This window comes from Pagrus major, chromosome 16 (assembly GCF_040436345.1).
Source record: "Pagrus major chromosome 16, Pma_NU_1.0".
Classification (NCBI taxonomy): domain Eukaryota; kingdom Metazoa; phylum Chordata; class Actinopteri; order Spariformes; family Sparidae; genus Pagrus; species Pagrus major.
Genome location: NC_133230.1, coordinates 18551698 through 18570197, shown reverse-complemented (window position 1 = coordinate 18570197; position 18500 = coordinate 18551698). Strand labels below are relative to the sequence as shown.

General features: G+C 43.0%; 2 protein-coding genes across 3 annotated transcripts; both read left to right on the top strand.

Moving 5' to 3' along the window:
- Positions 1 to 58: 58 nt before the first annotated feature.
- Positions 59 to 4024, top strand: tmem30b (transmembrane protein 30B). Its single transcript, XM_073483941.1, has 8 exons — positions 59 to 191; positions 631 to 829; positions 1140 to 1247; positions 1379 to 1486; positions 1606 to 1696; positions 1779 to 1916; positions 2055 to 2261; positions 2969 to 4024. Exons 2-8 carry the CDS (start codon positions 641 to 643, stop codon positions 3145 to 3147), a joined length of 1020 nt encoding a protein of 339 aa, XP_073340042.1. The 5' UTR covers positions 59 to 191; positions 631 to 640; the 3' UTR covers positions 3148 to 4024.
- Positions 4025 to 4481: 457 nt separating this feature from the next.
- Positions 4482 to 13910, top strand: LOC141010360 (cytoplasmic dynein 1 heavy chain 1-like). 2 transcript variants are annotated; one of them, XM_073483274.1, is made up of 17 exons: positions 4482 to 4769; positions 7935 to 8019; positions 8238 to 8411; positions 8544 to 8799; positions 8944 to 9130; positions 9227 to 9498; positions 9626 to 9853; positions 9983 to 10636; positions 10762 to 11184; positions 11342 to 11521; positions 11686 to 11835; positions 11946 to 12116; positions 12288 to 12428; positions 12552 to 12728; positions 12916 to 13026; positions 13119 to 13280; positions 13423 to 13910. In XM_073483274.1, the coding sequence occupies exons 1-16, from the start codon at positions 4559 to 4561 to the stop codon at positions 13230 to 13232; spliced, it is 3534 nt and encodes a 1177-aa protein (XP_073339375.1). In that variant the 5' UTR covers positions 4482 to 4558; the 3' UTR covers positions 13233 to 13280; positions 13423 to 13910. The 2 variants fall into 2 exon arrangements, with proteins under 2 accessions (XP_073339375.1, XP_073339374.1); XM_073483273.1 differs by having other exon boundaries at positions 13385 to 13910.
- Positions 13911 to 18500: the final 4590 nt, after the last annotated feature.

The following is an 18500-nucleotide window of genomic DNA, read 5'->3' as shown; positions in this document are numbered from 1 at the left end:
CGTTTTACTGCCTGTGGAGAAACTGATCCCAGCTCTGCAAACAAACTGACGTCAGCATGTAAACGAACAGTAAGGGCGGAGCAGGTGGGGGTAGACAGGTAAAGGTGTGCTGCTGCATCGCGCCTGCTACTCAAGGAAGCATACCGATGAGTTGTTGACTCCTTTGTCTCTCCATTTTGAGCCGACTGCGTGTAAGTAACACCTAAAAAACAGGTTTAAATCGTGAATATGTGTGTGTATATGTTTGGATTTCATTTAAACCATTTCTGTTTACCAGCAAGTTGTAAAACCTGCGAGTAGTCAGTCCTCTTGTCTGTTTTGTTTTCGGCTAATCTGGGTGTTGGGGGTGGTGAAGTTTCAAGATTTTGTGTGTGATGTGCCTTTTGAAGGTGTTGTGAGCTAAACTGTTGCGTAAATAAGTTATATTAACTGCTGCAGCTATCTGCATCATCCCACAGTAACTCAGAATGAGAGCTGACTCAGACAAATGTGTGAAAGAGGCTTTAAAGTAACAGAAATAGTGAAGTATTTAGTGTCTGAGCACAGGAAGTGAAAGGATCATTCATCTAAGTTAAATGTTTGCCATGACTATTGGAGCAGGGTACAGCTGATCAACAATCTGTCCAACAGAACTAAGAAAATGGTGAAGGAGGAGCGGGAGATAGCCAACCGGCCTGACAACACCGCCTTCACTCAGCAGAGGCTTCCAGCATGGCAGCCGATGCTCTCAGCTGGCATCGTCATCCCGGGGTTCGTCCTCATCGGCCTGGCCTTCATCGGCATCGGCGTCGCCCTCTTTGTGACGTCACGGAGCATCCAAGTGATGGAGGTGAGGCTGTGTGGCCACCGAACACACAAATCAGCCGGGTGTCATGCTGAGAGTTGGAGTCAAATGTCAACGGCAAGAGACAGGAAGAGAGACGAGGTTGTTTTAATAGAGACCGTGTTGAAGAAACATGTGTTTCAGTGTTGAGACGAAAGAAAATAAGGAGCACTGCTATCTGCTTATCGGCTTATCACTTGTGAGCGGTATCGTGCTCTTGGAGTTTAAAGAGGTGTGGTGTCAGTAGCACTCGATGGAGATAGGTGTTGTAGCCGTCAATAATTAATGGTAACCTTTCTTGTTCTTCCCTCCGCAGTTGGATTACACAGGGGTTGAAAATTCCTCACCGTGCTTCAGGTGCTCTGACCCGGATGTCAAGAACTGTATGTGCCAGCTGGACTTCTCCATTCCCAGTCTATTTGAGGTTGTGTTGAAGCTTTGCACTAGTGCATTCATTCATTCAGTTAAGTCGAACTCTACCTCTGACTCTACTCTTGCCTTTACCCCGGCCTCTGACCCTTGGCTGTGGGTTTGTGACTCTGTTTTCCTCCTCAGGGGCCCGTGTTCTTTTATTATGGGTTGTCCAACTACTTCCAGAACTACAGAAGGTATGGTGTCTCCAAAGATGATGACCAGCTGTCTGGAGACCTGGATAGCTTCACAGTGAGTGAGACACTCAACACTTAAAAAACAAAAATCATCTGTTCTAAATTGAAATAAAGACTTGGTAATATGAAGATTTTCTTTGAGCGTTCAAACACTGTTTTCTGTCTCTCTTGAAGTCTCCCAGTGACACCTGTGCCCCCTATGAGTTTGACGGCAACAACAAACCAATTGTGCCATGTGGATCGGTAGCAAACAGCATGTTCAATGGTACGTAAGGGGAAACAACATGTCTGTGATGAAGTGTTTTGGCTGTGTCGAGGTTCTGATTCTTGCTTGTTTTTTTTTAAAGACACCTTCAAGCTGTATCAGATCATTAACGGGACCAGGAAGCAGGTGCCCTTCGATGGAAAAGGGATTGCTTGGTGGACTGACTACAACGTGAAATATAGAAACCCTTCTGTCACACCTCTGAGGAACGCTTTCAACGGTAGTAACTGAAGTCAAATTTACTGTCACTTGCCGTCTGTTCTGCTTAAGTAGTTCTATGATGCAGATTGATCGTGTTTATCAAAAGGCTTCCCGATCTGCTGCAAGGATTTTATAAAGGAGTTTGTTTGACTTCCAGGTACGGTGAAACCCCTATTTTGGCCCAGGCCTGCTTACGAGTTGGACACCTCAGACCCTGCTAACAACGGCTTCATCAATCAAGATTTCTTGGTATGGATGAGGAGGGCGGCCCTGCCAGATTTCAGAAAGCTGTATCGACGAATCACAGAGGGGGATTATGCACGGGGTCTGCCGGCTGGAGACTACTCCCTTGAAATTGCCTACAGTATCCTTACACACATTTTTAAGGGTGGTTTGTTCAGCGTGGGTCCTGTGTTAAAGATTACATGAGCCATTTTTCACTTGGACTCTTTTCTGCACATTTCACAAGTGCAATCATTTTGTTGGGTTTGAGTAAAAAAGTCACCGTTATGTTTTGTTAAATCAGTATATAAATCTGGATAATAAATCCTCCACATGAAGAGATTTACGAAGCTTCAAATCTACCTAAATGGGTCGGCCATTGACTTGGCCACATGTATTGTATCATGTTACAACAACAGCAGCTTAAGTCAAACTTGTTTTACCAGTAGGGTGCGGTTCAGTTTTTACTGGGGCAGAGTGAACACAATGACTCAGGAGTTCCTTGAGATGAGGGGAAGAAAGAAGCAAATTTTCTCAAGAAAATGAGCTAGGCAAATAACTATTCACGTGATTGTCGTCTACCTAAAGCCCATGAAGGCTTATGTAAATACCACAAAGGCATTTCCCTTCATGCTTTCACCATTTATACTGTGTTTCCATGTTCAAGTCCCTTAAGTAAAGCTAAATACTCATAGACACTTTGAACTTTTGCTTACAATATTCGATGCAAACCAGACCATTTTTGTTGTTTGGTTGCAGACAGCCATTACTTTCTATTCTTTTCTATGCACTGTATTTCTGTACTGTATTTCCATTTTTGCTGTGTATCCTTAACATTTTGTCCCTCAGACTATCCTGTTCTGAGCTTTGACGGGAGAAAGAAGGTGGTGCTGAGCAACGTGTCCTGGATGGGTGGCAAGAATGAGTTCCTAGGCATTGCCTACCTCGTGATTGGTTCAATGTGCATCGTCATGTCCATAGTCATGCTCATTGTCTATGCCAAATTCAAGTTTCCTGAGGAAGAATGAGTTCCTGGTCATGGACTGTCGTCAGCTATGTGCTTTATCCACCCATCCATCAAACCTTTTTTTCTTCTGTTTTCTCTAAATGGGATGATTAAAGCACAGTATGGTGCTCACCTAAAGCACAAAATACAGCTGGAATTCACCCTATAACTGAAATCACATGTGAAGACATTCCCTTAAGGTGCAGAAGAAGCCTGGTGTCATTTTGTGAGGCAGAACTCAACACCGCAGTGTCCTCGTTGCAAAACAGGAACTCAATTACCATTCATTGTCAGTGGAACAGCTGTTATACGTGTCTCTTGTTGCTATCTCAAATTTGAGTGATCATTAGGGAAGTGTCATTGATCCAAATCATTACTTTCATGTTAATGATGTTGTAGATGTATCTACACTTTCCTTCTTATCAGCCTCCACTAGGAATCTTAAAGGGTTAATGTGAAGGTGGAATCAGTATGTGCTGTGCACAAGCTGATATCTGCTGGACGAAAGGAGGCTTACAGCTCATGTGTGCTTTTGTTTATTCATTTTATGCAAGTCTAGTTGGTTTTAAATGGCACGATGTTTCTCTCAGGTTTCTGATACTGTATTTCCTTTTATTTGTGCTTTCATAATCACTCAGTGAGGTCAGTAATAATGTTAAAGCCATAAGCAATTTGATAAGCTGTACTTTGTTACTGTACAAAGAGTTACTACTGATGTGTGTGAGATGTGTAACTTGGTAATATATTCCCCATTTTGAATGCTGTAAATGCTTCAGACTCAGGGATCTGATATACAGGCACACTCACGTTGGCTTCTATGTACTGAGATTTTACTTCATGTTGATATTTATTTAATAAAAACAACATTTATATTCCACAAGAAACAGTGTTTAAATATGTGGGAATGTGTGCTTTCTGCTGTCATTCTGGAAAGTATTTATCTATCAGCCACTTCTTTATTATGACTTAGATTTAGGATTCTACTCTCAAATAGCACCATATCCCAGATTTATTGCCAAATGGATCATATTCAGTGGGGTCCTGGCTGGCTCAAGTCCAAGCTCCAAGTACACAGCACTTATTCTTGATGTTAAGCTAACACCATTATCAACACTTTGCTTTTAACAACTTCGTTTAACTGTAGCTGAGAAGCTTTTCTTGATTTCTTGCTGCATCATTGGAGAGACAACTCCCTTTCTCCCCCTATCTTTCATACACTGTTAAAACAAAACGAAAGTGAAACTGATCGTTCAACTGCATTGGCTGGCACAGTCTAGTTGAGTACTTATCACTCTTGAACTACAAGTACCACAATCCATTGCGCTGATAAACTTGACTATACCAATTAAGGCGTTCTGACAGCGGCAGTCAGCCTCTGACCAGCTCGGTGGTCACTGCAGCCAGTCAGTTAACGTCAGCCTTGGTTCTTCACCATGGAGGTGTCGGCCGTTCAGACGGTCGCTGATACCTCCGTGCTGCAGAAGCACATAAGGAAATTGGTACCGCTGCTCCTGGAAGATGGCGGCGAGGCCCCGGCCTCACTGGAAACCGCCCTGGAGGAGAAGAGCGCCGTGGAGCAGATGAGGAAATTTCTGGCAGACCCTCAGCTTCACACCATCCTTGTCGAGAGAAGTGCACTCAAAGGTACATCTCGGCAGGAGCGACTAGCTAGCTAGTTTTATATCAATAACACGACTGTTCAGTTTTACTACATTTTTATGTACTTTTTTCTCAACTTTTTTTTTTTATTTGGTGATCATTTTGGCTGTGTTACATCTTGTGGCATGAATTTTTTGAAAGAACTTTTCTTTTTAGTAACATTTTTGAAATCCAATGTCTTTTACTCTCACGTGTCTTTTATACTCTATTGATGCATTTTGCACCCTCTGGACACCTTCGTGGCAGAAATGTACACGCACAAAAAACTGCTATTAAATCATCATACATCAATATTTTTTTCTGCTTTTTTTTTCATAAATCTCTTAAACAACTTCAAACTTGCTCAAAACTGCCAAACATTCAATAATTGTCAGGATTTTAACTCTTTAAATGCCAGTTTAATTATTTGAATAAATAAAAAAACACAAAAAATGAATTATTTTCCATTTTATAAATAGTAGGGGGATGGGGCTCTGGTGGTGATTAGAGTCTTTGATATGTCAAAGATTAGCAGCAAAATTGATTTGATTGCATGAGTATTTTTTATGTAGTGCCAGATACTCCCTCTGGACACCTTCGTGGCCAAAAATGCCTCATTGACTTCCATTGAAACCACATTTTTTATTCTCACTGCCATTACAGTATAATTATCTAATGTCAACATTTCATTTTGAATAAAATAGTGATAATTGACATTTTTACTGTATTCCACTAGATTCAACCATTTTCCCATTGTAGGCCGAGGCACGAAATTCTTGTATTTTTGCCAGTTATATTATGGAGCCGTGTGAGTACCAGGGGCCCCAAGAGTGATTTTTTTTGTGTGTGTGTGTGTGTGTGTGAAATATTTTTTAAATCAAAATCTGATTCATCAATGTGAACATTTATTGTGCAAACTGCAACAACTTCAATAACAAAAGAGAACACAACAGAACATATGAAATATGAACACATTTGAAACAGAAATATCCAGGCTTTGAATATGTGATGTATGTGTGTGTGTTTGAGATAAACAGATAAATGGATTGAGTGTGTGTGTGTGTGTTTAGTTCATGTCCAGCAGCAGACCAGCAGGCATTTTTGGCCAGTGAGCATTCCGTGTCAGACTCCCCCTCGAAGCTTGTGTCTTCTTCAGATGAGTCCTGCAGCTCGCTGGCAGATAAAGGCGGCAGGTCTTTCTCCTTCTCTGCTCACTAATGAAATGACCCCTCAGCCAAGCTGCATGTTTATCTTTGGCTGTGTCAGCAGCCAGGTGCATAAACACGGTAACAGTTGTTTTTGTTTTTGTTTTTGAGTACAGCAAAGGCAAGAGGCCATGTTTTTACTCAAGCACCTCTTCAAAGACACATGAAACACACCTCTCAAAAGATGCCATTTTTCACCCCTGAAATGATCAGTGCCTGCTTACAGATTCACACGCACGCATACACACACACACACAAAATCACTCTTGGGGCCCCCTGGTAGTCACACGGCTCCATAATATAACTGGCAAAAATACAAGAATTTCATGCCTCGGCCTACAATGGAAAAATGGTTTGTGTGTGTGTGTGTGTGTGTGTGTGTGTGTGCAAGCTTCTCAAATAAATTGCCCTTCATGATGGGAATAATAAAGTCTGTATCTATAGATGTCATTCCATAATTCAATCTAAATGACATATCAAACTGGATTATTTTAATATTGTCTGTAACTTACATGCAGGCTGAGGTGTGCTACTCACTGTTTCCAACTGTCCAGCATCCAGTACAGACAGTAGGTTGTTTTTTTATTTTTATTTATTTCATTATGATCATTATGTGAGCAAATAATTTGCCAAGAGACCCCTCTCATAATTTGTGTTTGAATTTCTGTCATTAATAAATATTTCATTTTCTTTTTTGTAATGGTAAAAAGAGCAAGAGAGACAGAGAAATCCCCACAGACTCCCTGCAATGATGCTAACTGGCATGTCATTGAACACAATGTTGCTCACCTTCTTCACTGGGACGGGGAGGGGTACAGTTATGGGGAGACTGGGGTGCTGCTGACTCATCTGTTGTTAAGTCTGCTAAAAGGGGCAGGGACAATGTTTAATATGCATATCTTGCTAAACTTTCCCTGCACTGATTAAATGTTGACGAGATGTAGGCTAACACTAGTCTGTAGCTAGCTATCTTATTTCACTATGGACATTAAGCCAACAGGTTAATACCACTCACGGACTATAGGCTACCCACCTTTCTTGGTGAAAAACTGGGTTACAGATTGACATCCTTTCCTTTGTCTTTCCTCTCTCTCTTTCCTCTCTTTCCTTTTTTGAAAACCAGATTTTGATTTAGGCAACATTGTGATCACTGTAGTTCTGGCACATCTACTGACTGCAACTAAACACCGTCACTGATAAGTGCGCTAAGGCGGGACCAAACCATGTCATGCAGATACAGGGGGGTGGTCGGTCAATATGGATGTTTACTTTTTGGGCAATGGGGATATTTAACCTTTAATGCCAAAAACAAGTAAAAACAAAGAGATCATTAATTTTATTATTATATTTGAAATATATACTCAATGATGATGGTTTAATAATTTTATATTAGTTTTTACCTATTTTTTGGAATTGTCCTAACTTTCCCCCCCTATACGGCAAATTAAGCTTCAGAGCCGCTTGCCTTTACTAATATTTTAGTGCTGAACCTTGATCCCCTGATACTGAGCATGACCAGCGACAGTCTGAGCCTGTAGGATTTGGATTCCCAGCCAGACAGTAACTTCCCCAACCTATTCATGCTTTTGCACTAAGAATACAAATGCTGCAATGCAGAGATTACAGATGGCTATCTTTCCCTTCAAACCATGACTTCACTTCTGAAGGAGGGTGGGGACATAAATGGGTGGAAGCAGATGAGTGTCAGATTGCACTGTCATCCTACTGTAAAGTGGCTTTTTATATTCAGATAAAACCATTAGCAGCAGAGTCATTTTGTTGGTCTTGAACTATCAGTCCTTACTGCTTCAGGCAAGTCTTAAAGTAGTAACTTGCATGGTGAAAAACCTCAGGGCATTGCAAACACACATTGATTAAGATGTGTGGCAGTGTAAAGAACATGACTTTATGAGCTGTCTGTTTATTTGTTCAGTCAAGACGTAGATTTTCTATGTTCCTCACACAGAGGACGTTGGAGATGAAGGAGAGGAGGAGGAGTGCATCACTTACAATGTCAGCATTGACATACACTATGGGATCAAGTCTAACAGGTAAATAATGCAACTAATGCATTGAAAATGAGTCTTCCTTTCAGCCATGCAACTGAATGCGATTTCATCAGTAAAACTGAAAAAGTGCTTCCCTTTATTCATGTAACCTGTATTTAAGAAAGCAGATTCTTAGTTTACTGCATAGCACTCATCCTCAACTTACTGTGCAGTTCTATTAATCCTGAACTATGAATTTTTCACCCTTTGTTTCACTGCAGCTTGGCTTTGATCAAGAGGACAGGCGTCATCGATGCAGACAAGCCCATATCAACCCAAGTTCGAGTTCTGACCTTGAGTGAGGATTCTCCCTACGAGACGCTCCACTCTTTCATCAGCAATGCTCTCGCTCCTTTCTTCAAGTCCTACATCTGCGACTCTGGCAAGGCAGACAGGTAATCCTAAAAAGTGTCTTTATATTTTGTTAAAACCTTTCATCTAAAAAGCTTAGGCGTGAACCTGCATGAAGGAATAATGTAACATTGATGGATCATTCATTTACACTATAATCTCTCCTAATCCTGTAGAGATGGGGATAAGATGGCGCCTTCAGTGGAGAAAAAGATTGCTGAACTGGAGATGGGTCTTCTCCACCTGCAGCAGAATATTGAAATTCCTGAGATCAGCCTGCTCATCCACCCTATCATCACCAACATCGCCAATCAGCTCTATGAGCGTGGGGAGATGCCTAAGGTCGCCGACATTGGCGACAAAGTGGAGGACCCAACCTTCCTCAACCAGCTGCAATCTGGAGTCAACCGTTGGATCAGGGAGATCCAAAAGGTAAGAAACATTCCCATAGTTCCCTCACAAACAAAACAATGGTGTTCTACTCCATGTAATAACAGTTACTGGTATATGGAAAAATATATTTTCTCACCTAAACTCACAACTGGGTTTATTTGTCCGCACCTGTACTTTTTTAAGGTGACAAAGCTCGATTGTGACCCAGCTTCAGGCACAGCCTTGCAGGAGATCAGTTTCTGGCTGAATCTGGAGAGAGCCCTCAACAGGATCCAGGAGAAGAGAGAGAGCCCTGAGGTTCTGCTCACACTGGACATCCTCAAACACGGCAAACGTTTCCATGCTACTTACAGCTTTGACAACGACACTGGTGAGTGGCAACCAGCGGAAACACATTTTCTTTGGTTCATTTCACTTCTGCTGCCACAGTATGATTAATTGTTTGTCCTCTCTGTACTTCTCACAGGTCTGAAACAGGCTGTGGAAACCGTCAATGACTACAATCCTCTGATGAAGGATTTCCCTCTCAATGATCTGCTCTCTGCTTCTAAGTTTGATAAGATCCGTCAGGCCCTGATGGCCATATTCACTCACTTGAAAAAGATAAGGAACACCAAGTACCCTATCCAGAGAGCACTGCTTCTGGTGGAGGCCATCTCCAGGGACTTGAGCTCCCAGCTCCTCAAGGTGTTGGGCACCAGGAAGCTCATGCACGTTGTCTACGAGGAATTTGAAAAGGTTGGTGTGCTTGGGTCTCAAGCTGAAACTAAAACCTATTGTTTTTCCCCCCCAAAAGTACACTCTTACTTAATTACTCAAAACGTCACATGTCTTCTTAAATGCCTATTTAAATGTTCCTGTGCAGGTGATGGTGGCATGCTTCGAGGTGTTCCAGACCTGGGAGGATGAGTATGAGAAACTGCAGGTGCTTCTGAGGGACATTGTGAAGAGAAAGAGGGAGGAGAACCTGAAGATGGTGTGGCGTTTGAGTCCCGCCCACAGGAAGCTCCAGTCACGTCTGGGTCACATGAGACGTTTCAGAAGGCAGCACGAGCAGCTGAGGGCTGTGATTGTCCGTGTGCTGAGGCCTCAGGTAAATCACCATCAGTCTTACCATTATTTATTTATATATTTATATATTTATGTATTTAATGTTGTTAATTAAAATCTGGCTTTATCCACACTTGACTGAGAAATGGTTCTTCTACTTGTTTGTCTCCAGGTGTCTGCTGTGCCACAACATGCCCCTGGAGAGACAGTTGAGCCCCAGGACATGAGGGTAGCTGGAGTTCTCTTTGATGCTGCCGATGCCAATGCTATCGAGGAGGTCAACCTGGCATATGAGAATGTCAAAGAGGTCGATGGCCTTGATGTGTCTAAGGAAGGCATGGAAGCCTGGGAAGCTGCCATGAAGCGTTATGATGAACGCATTGACCGCGTGGAGACCCGTATCACCGCCCGCCTGCGTGATCAGCTGGGAACCGCCAAGAACGCTAACGAAATGTTCCGCATCTTCTCCCGCTTCAGTGCTGTCTTTGTGCGTCCCCACATCCGCGGTGCCATCCGGGAGTACCAGACGCAGCTCATCCAGCATGTGAAAGATGACATTGAGTCCCTGCATGACAAGTTTAAAGTGCAGTATCCTCAGAGCCAGGCCTGTAAGATGAGCCATGTCCGAGACCTGCCACCTGTGTCCGGCTCCATCATCTTGGCCAAGCAGATTGATCATCGTGTGACTGCATATATGAAGAGAGTGGAGGATGTCCTGGGAAAAGGCTGGGAGAACCATGTGGAGGGGCTCAAGCTGAAGCAGGATGGAGACAGCTTCAGGGCTAAACTGAACACCCAAGAGATATTTGAGGACTGGGCTCGTAAGGTATGTAATCAAATGTTATATATTTGACATTTAATGAAAGTTCTAGTTTTAGCCTCTCATTTTTCTATTTTTTGGCAGTTCTTTTGTTTTTTAAATATTTGTTATTCCTTTCGTTTATAAATCAGGTGCAGCAGCGTAACCTTGGTGTGTCTGGCCGCATCTTCACAATTGAGAATACCCGTGCCCACGGACGTACTGGAAACATGCTCAAGCTTAAAGTCAACTTCCTCCCAGAGATCATCACCTTGTCCAAAGAGGTCCGCAACCTTAAATGGTTGAGCTTCCGTGTTCCTTTGGCTATCGTCAACAAAGCCCACCAGGCTAACCAGCTGTACCCATTTGCCATCTCTTTGATCGAGAGTGTGCGCACCTACGAGCGCACTTGTGAGAAGGTGGAGGAGAGGTCCTCCATCTCCTTGCTGGTGGCTGGGTTGAAGAAAGAGGTTCAGGTTCTCATTACTGAAGGTATCACTCTGGTCTGGGAATCCTACAAGCTGGATCCCTATGTCCAGAGGCTGGCTGAGACCGTCTTCAACTTCCAGGAGAAGGTCAGTCTGGAGGAGCTGTAACTGTAAAATTGTAACATACGTCCTGCAGAAGTCAAGACTTTCCTCAGTGTCATTTTAGAAGGAAACAAGTGCTCTTGTTTAAATACCCGAAACATTAGTTCTAAACTTTTTTTTTTGCTGTTTGTTTTGTTTCCAGGTGGACGACCTCTTGCTGATTGAGGAGAAGATTGATCTTGACGTTGGCTCTCTGGATACATGCATGTTTGATCACAAGACCTTCACTGACATCCTCAGCAGAGTCCAGAAGGCTGTGGACGACCTCAGTCTCCACTCCTATTCCAACCTGCCCATCTGGGTCAACAAGCTTGACACTGAGGTTGGCACCACAAAACAACAGAATTATTTATCATCATTTCATTAGATTGTGATTTATTTGAGTTTGAAAGGTTTAAATATTCAAAATATTTCCATTCCTTCTTTTTACATATGGCGGGCATGAATGGTTTTCAAACAGGATTGGTTTTTGTTTTGTTTTCATAGATTGAGCGTATCCTGGGAGTGCGTCTGCAGGCTGGCCTTAAGGCCTGGACCCAGGTGCTCCGTGGCCAGATAGAGGACAAAGCTGATGTGGACATGGACACTGAGGCTCCACAAGTGAGCCACAAACCTGGAGGGGAGCCCAAGATCAAGGTAGCCATTGTGACTGTAGTGACTCTGATGTTTTGTTTTAGTCACACATTACTTGCAAAATCTTGGATTCGTTGACACAGCTGATTGACTATTATATTTTCGTTTATCAGAATATTGTCCATGAGCTGAGGATTACTAACCAGGTGATCTACCTGAACCCACCAATTGAAGACTGTCGCTACAAGCTCTACCAGGAGATGTTTGCCTGGAAGATGGTCATCCTTTCCCTTCCCAGGATCCAGAGTCCACTGCAGAAAGCCTTGATAAGAAGGCCTGAATATGTGTGATATGCAAAAAAAAGCACAAGATACTCTGAACATATTATCTGCCAAACACAAAATATGTTGTATTTCATTCTACTTCTGATGTGATATATAGACAGACGTGGTTTTTGTGTCCTGTTACACTTGTGCTTTTGCTTTGATCAAAGCTAACCTGTCCTTCCTCACCAGGTGGGAGTTCACTATGAGCTGTCAGAGGAGGAGAAGTTCTATAGAAATGCCCTGACTAGGATGCCAGATGGCCCTGCAGCTTTAGAGGAGGCCTACAATGCAGTAGAAGACATTGTCGGTGAGGTGGAACAGTATGTCAAGGTAAGAGTCATCTTGTTATAACAACACAAAAAAAGTGTTATAACTTTTAACATAAACATGTATAATATACACTATCATGTACATTAGTTTGTGAGGATTCATCCCTGTGTTGCCCCTGTCCAGGTGTGGCTGCAGTACCAGTGCTTGTGGGACATGCAAGCTGAGAACATCTACAACCGCCTGGGTGAAGATCTCACCAAGTGGCAGGCTCTGCTGGTCCAGATGCGCAAAGCACGTGGAACCTTTGACAATGCAGAGACACGGAAAGAGTTTGGACCTGTGGTCATCGACTATGGCAAGGTAATAATGACCTACAGTCCGAGGTCCTATATAAGAACAGCAATTCTCAAATGACCATCTCTAAAATGTAGTCTGGAGTCTTTTACATGAAAAGGTTGTAAAAAAGACCAAATTTTAGTTAACAGTATTAAACAATGTCTGTTATTTTAAGACAAGCATTAATGTTTGTATTTGTCCCTGACAACAGGTCCAGTCCAAGGTGAACTTGAAGTATGACTCCTGGCACAAGGAAGTGCTGAGCAAGTCTGGTCAGATGCCTGGCCAGAACATGCAGGACTTCCATGCCCAGATCTCCAAGGTAACGCATATTAGAGAAGACACTGATCAGAAGATTTTCCATGAACTAGATTTTTTTTCCTCATCACATTTCATTTTATGTTTCTTCAATAGTCTCGTCAAGAACTGGAGCAACATTCTGTGGACACGGCTAGCAAGTCAGATGCTGTCAGCTTCATTACATATGTGAAGGAGGTTTGGTCTGAGCTGTCAAATATCTGGGAGTAAATCGACCAGATGAAAGAGCAGCCATGGGTGTCTGTACAGCCTCGTAAGGTAACAGATCAACAATAATCATTCAGATCATTATTGAACCTCAAGTTATTTGTCAAATTCTTGGTATATAACTATTTTTGTGTTGGTGTTTTATGTGATTTCAGACACTACCAAGTCAATGGCATTATGAAATTTTTTTCAGGACACATCTGTCACTACTGCCCATGTGTGAGCTTGTGTAATGTACACCATACTAACTTGAATTGCCATCCAAGTCCGAGAGAGCCCAGAGGATAACTCGGTGTGTAGTAGCTTTCATAGCGAAGGACTTAAGGCCTTATGGCATCGTCAAGAACGCCGGGTTTCACCAACTGGTTAAGACCCTGGAACCGCAGTACAAGATCCCATCTCGGCAAACAATTGCAGACACGGTTGTGCCGGCGTTGTACAGACAAACAAAGGCCCAGGTGATGAATTCAATGAGGGAAGCTTGCCGAGTAGCAGTCACATGCGATTCATGGACTTCTGTGGCGACCAAGTCCTATCTAAGAGAAAGCTGTTGTGCTCGTGCCTATAATTAGGGAATATAATATATAATAATTTTTCTTTACAACTTAATATAACAAAACATGTGACATTTGTTTACGTCTGAATTTTAAAGCAGCTTTCTAAATAAAGAGTTCATATTTATCTGACTGTTTGTGTTAATTGATGAAAAAGCCATGTGTGGTAATATAGAAAATTGAGGATGTAATGCATCAAGATGCATCGTATAATCAAATCGAATCGTAGACTGGTGAAACATGTCGAATCAAATCGTGGGGGCAGTGAAGATGCACACCTCTACTGTATGACCAACTCGAAGGGCCTGTCCCAGAGAAACAGGTTTGTTGTTGAGGAAGTTACAAGTCCAGCTGGTGGCTGAGGTAGGAGGTGTCCTCCAGCAATCTGTTGAACTCTTGCTCCACCATATCATCCTTTTCTTTTGGCACCTGAACACACACACACACAAACACACAGAAATACTGGACCATCAGTCACAATACTGACAGTGATGATGGAATCTATAGAAAAACAGGCAAAGCATGCCAGACACAACTAAAGCTTAAGACACAAGACGTATTATAAATGGTAAGATTCACAAACTTTTACACAACTGTCCTTCATCTTAAGAATAAAAAAACTCTTGATGTTGTTATGGTTGATGATTGGATTGTAATGTGTCCCGTTCTATAAGATGAAGGTTTAACATGAGCAGCTGTCTCTCTCTTTATCTCCTACATGGATGGTGAATAGTGAGTTACACAAAGTAGAATTCAAAAAGCTGAAAAGGTGGTTTAGAAATACGTTAAGGAAAGTATTAAATAAATAAACCAATACATACACTTGTGCACCTTTCACCCTTTAGAAGTTCACCAAAAGATGAACATGGAAGGGATTGAGAAGACGAGAGGGGGGGAGAGAGAGAGAACATATTAAGTAAACACAACTTTCACCTCAAACAGGTTTGCACAAAAGTAAAACATGTACATTTAATTTGCCTTTTCCTGCGGAAGAGGAAACCAGTTACACATGATGTGGATGCTTCAGGAGCCCTGCTGGCTCGTCTCGACTTCAGTGGAAGTGCCCTGAACGAGAACCTAAACATCCTACTACTGTTGCTGCCACTTGACCAACAGAACAAAAATGAGAGGGTAAAACAATGTTTATTTCGAGTCTAATTACATTAGGCTAGATCTGTTTTCTGGTCTGCTCGATTCTGAATGGAACTGGGAGCTGTTGTTGATGACACGCAAGGGTAAGCAGTTAAATGAATCCGCTGTTCATTGCGTTTTTGTGGCTTGTGGAGAGCCAGATCCCTGCCTCAGGACAACAACAGGCTTAGAGTTGAGCTATAAACAAAGACACGGAGCACTTCTGTGCCAGGAGGGATTCAAAAAATCTACCCTCTACAGGTAGATATTAGTTGCTGTAAAATCTCTATCTCATATGCTAATGAAATCAGCTGATGTAACAATAGTGCAGAATGAATATGTAAACACTTGCACCCCAATAGCACATAATTAAACACTAGAGGTTTACAAGATGCGTTGACTGACGTGACCGACTTCACTATTCATATAAAAACACTGAATCTGTATCTTACCCAGGCCTGTCACCACCAAGGCTCCCAGATCAGCAACATAGTTGCCCTTCCTAAATGTGGCCACTCTGCCTCCAACACGGTCCTGCATGGAACAAATAAGTTAACATTTCCTACGGTACAATGGTGAAATTATTGCAATTATTAACGAATGAAAATACACTAGAAAATTTTGGCAGCATCCTCCCCTCCCTGAGCATACAGGGAGGGTGGAGAACCCTAAAATGTGCTTGTCTTTTGCTCACTTGCGACGACTCGTTCTGCGAACTTCTAGTGAGTGATATTGACCAAATTCACTGTACATGCACCTGGTTTCCTCTACTATTAATGCTGAAAAGACAGACAATGTAACCCCTCCCAATCCAGAGTTACAGGGTGCAGTCCCTTTTCGGCAGGCCCTGCCGAAAAGCGACTGCACCCTGTAAGTCCTTATTGCAAGGAGTGATATTGACCAAATTCACTGTACATGCACCTGCTTTCCTCTACTATTAATGCTGAAAAGACAGAGAATGTAACCCCTCCCAATCCAGAGTTACAGGGTGCAGTCACTTTTCAGCAGGCCCTGCCGAAAAGCGACTGCACCCTGTAACTCTGGATTGCAAGGAGTGATATTGACCAAATTCACTGTACATGCACCTGGTTTCCTCTACTATTAATGCTGAAAAGACAGAGAATGTAACCCCTCCCAATCCAGAGTTACAGGGTGCAGTCACTTTTCGGCAGGCCCTGCCGAAAAGCGACTGCACCCTGTAAGTCCTTATTGCAAGGAGTGATATTGACCAAATTCACTGTACATGCACCTGGTTTCCTCTACTATTAATGCTGAAAAGACAGAGAATGTAACCCCTCCCAATCCAGAGTTACAGGGTGCAGTCCCTTTTCGGCAGGCCCTGCCGAAAAGCGACTGCACCCTGTAAGTCCTTATTGCAAGGAGTGATATTGACCAAATTCACTGTACATGCACCTGGTTTCCTCTACTATTAATGCTGAAAAGACAGAGAATGTAACCCCTCCCAATCCAGAGTTACAGGGTGCAGTCCCTTTTCGGCAGGCCCTGCTGAAAAGCGACTGCACCCTGTAAGTCCTTATTGCAAGGAGTGATATTGACCAAATTCACTGTACATGCACCTGCTTTCCTCTACTATTAATGCTGAAAAGACAGAGAATGTAACCCCTCCCAATCCAGAGTTACAGGGTGCAGTCACTTTTCAGCAGGCCCTGCCGAAAAGCGACTGCACCCTGTAACTCTGGATTGCAAGGAGTGATATTGACCAAATTCACTGTACATGCACCTGGTTTCCTCTACTATTAATGCTGAAAAGACAGAGAATGTAACCCCTCCCAATCCAGAGTTACAGGGTGCAGTCACTTTTCGGCAGGCCCTGCCGAAAAGCGACTGCACCCTGTAAGTCCTTATTGCAAGGAGTGATATTGACCAAATTCACTGTACATGCACCTGGTTTCCTCTACTATTAATGCTGAAAAGACAGAGAATGTAACCCCTCCCAATCCAGAGTTACATTGTGCAGTCACTTTTCGGCAGGCCCTGCCGAAAAGCGACTGCACCCTGTAAGTCCTTATTGCAAGGAGCGATATTGACCAAATTCACTGTACATGCACCTGCTTTCCTCTACTATTAATGCTGAAAAGACAGAGAATGTAACCTCTCCCAATCCAGAGTTACAGGGTGCAGTCACTTTTCGGCAGGCCCTGCCAAAAAGCGACTGCACCCTGTAAGTCCTTATTGCAAGGAGCGATATTGACCAAATTCACTGTACATGCACCTGGTTTCCTCTACTATTAATGCTGAAAAGATAGAGAATGTAACCCCTCCCAATCCAGAGTTACAGGGTGCAGTCACTGCACCCTGTAAGTCCTTATTGCAAGGAGTGATATTGACCAAATTCACTGTACATGCACCTGGTTTCCTCTACTATTAATGCTGAAAAGACAGAGAATGTAACCCCTCCCAATCCAGAGTTACAGGGTTACAGGGTGCAAGGAGTGATATTGACCAAATTCACTGTACATGCACCTGGTTTGCTCTACTATTAATGATGAAAAGACAGAGAATGTAACCCCTCCCAATCCAGAGTTACAGGGTGCAGTCACTTTTCAGCAGGCCCTGCCGAAAAGCGACTGCACCCTGTAACTCTGGATTGCAAGGAGTGATATTGACCAAATTCACTGTACATGCACCTGGTTTCCTCTACTATTAATGCTGAAAAGACAGAGAATGTAACCCCTCCCAATCCAGAGTTACAGGGTGCAGTCACTTTTCGGCAGGCCCTGCCGAAAAGCGACTGCACCCTGTAAGTCCTTATTGCAAGGAGTGATATTGACCAAATTCACTGTACATGCACCTGGTTTCCTCTACTATTAATGCTGAAAAGACAGAGAATGTAACCCCTCCCAATCCAGAGTTACATTGTGCAGTCACTTTTCGGCAGGCCCTGCCGAAAAGCGACTGCACCCTGTAAGTCCTTATTGCAAGGAGCGATATTGACCAAATTCACTGTACATGCACCTGCTTTCCTCTACTATTAATGCTGAAAAGACAGAGAATGTAACCTCTCCCAATCCAGAGTTACAGGGTGCAGTCACTTTTCGGCAGGCCCTGCCAAAAAGCGACTGCACCCTGTAAGTCCTTATTGCAAGGAGCGATATTGACCAAATTCACTGTACATGCACCTGGTTTCCTCTACTATTAATGCTGAAAAGATAGAGAATGTAACCCCTCCCAATCCAGAGTTACAGGGTGCAGTCACTGCACCCTGTAAGTCCTTATTGCAAGGAGTGATATTGACCAAATTCACTGTACATGCACCTGGTTTCCTCTACTATTAATGCTGAAAAGACAGAGAATGTAACCCCTCCCAATCCAGAGTTACAGGGTTACAGGGTGCAAGGAGTGATATTGACCAAATTCACTGTACATGCACCTGGTTTGCTCTACTATTAATGATGAAAAGACAGAGAATGTAACCCCTCCCAATCCAGAGTTACAGGGTGCAGTCACTTTTCGGCAGGCCCTGCCGAAAAGTGACTGCACCTTGTAAGTCCTTATTGCAAGGAGTGATATTGACCAAATTCACTGTACATGCACCTGCTTTCCTCTACTATTAATGCTGAAAAGA

Coding starts and splice junctions, on each gene's coding strand:
- LOC141010360 (XM_073483274.1), top strand. CDS start 4,559: ATGGAGGTGTCGGCCGTTCAGACGGTCGCTGATACCTCCGTGCTGCAG. Junction 11,185..11,341: donor TCTTCAACTTCCAGGAGAAG/GTCAGTCTGGAG, acceptor TTTTGTTTCCAG/GTGGACGACCTCTTGCTGAT. Junction 12,729..12,915: donor TGGTCATCGACTATGGCAAG/GTAATAATGACC, acceptor CCCTGACAACAG/GTCCAGTCCAAGGTGAACTT.
- tmem30b (XM_073483941.1), top strand. CDS start 641: ATGGTGAAGGAGGAGCGGGAGATAGCCAACCGGCCTGACAACACCGCC. Junction 1,697..1,778: donor AGCAAACAGCATGTTCAATG/GTACGTAAGGGG, acceptor TTTTTTTTAAAG/ACACCTTCAAGCTGTATCAG. Junction 1,917..2,054: donor TCTGAGGAACGCTTTCAACG/GTAGTAACTGAA, acceptor TTTGACTTCCAG/GTACGGTGAAACCCCTATTT.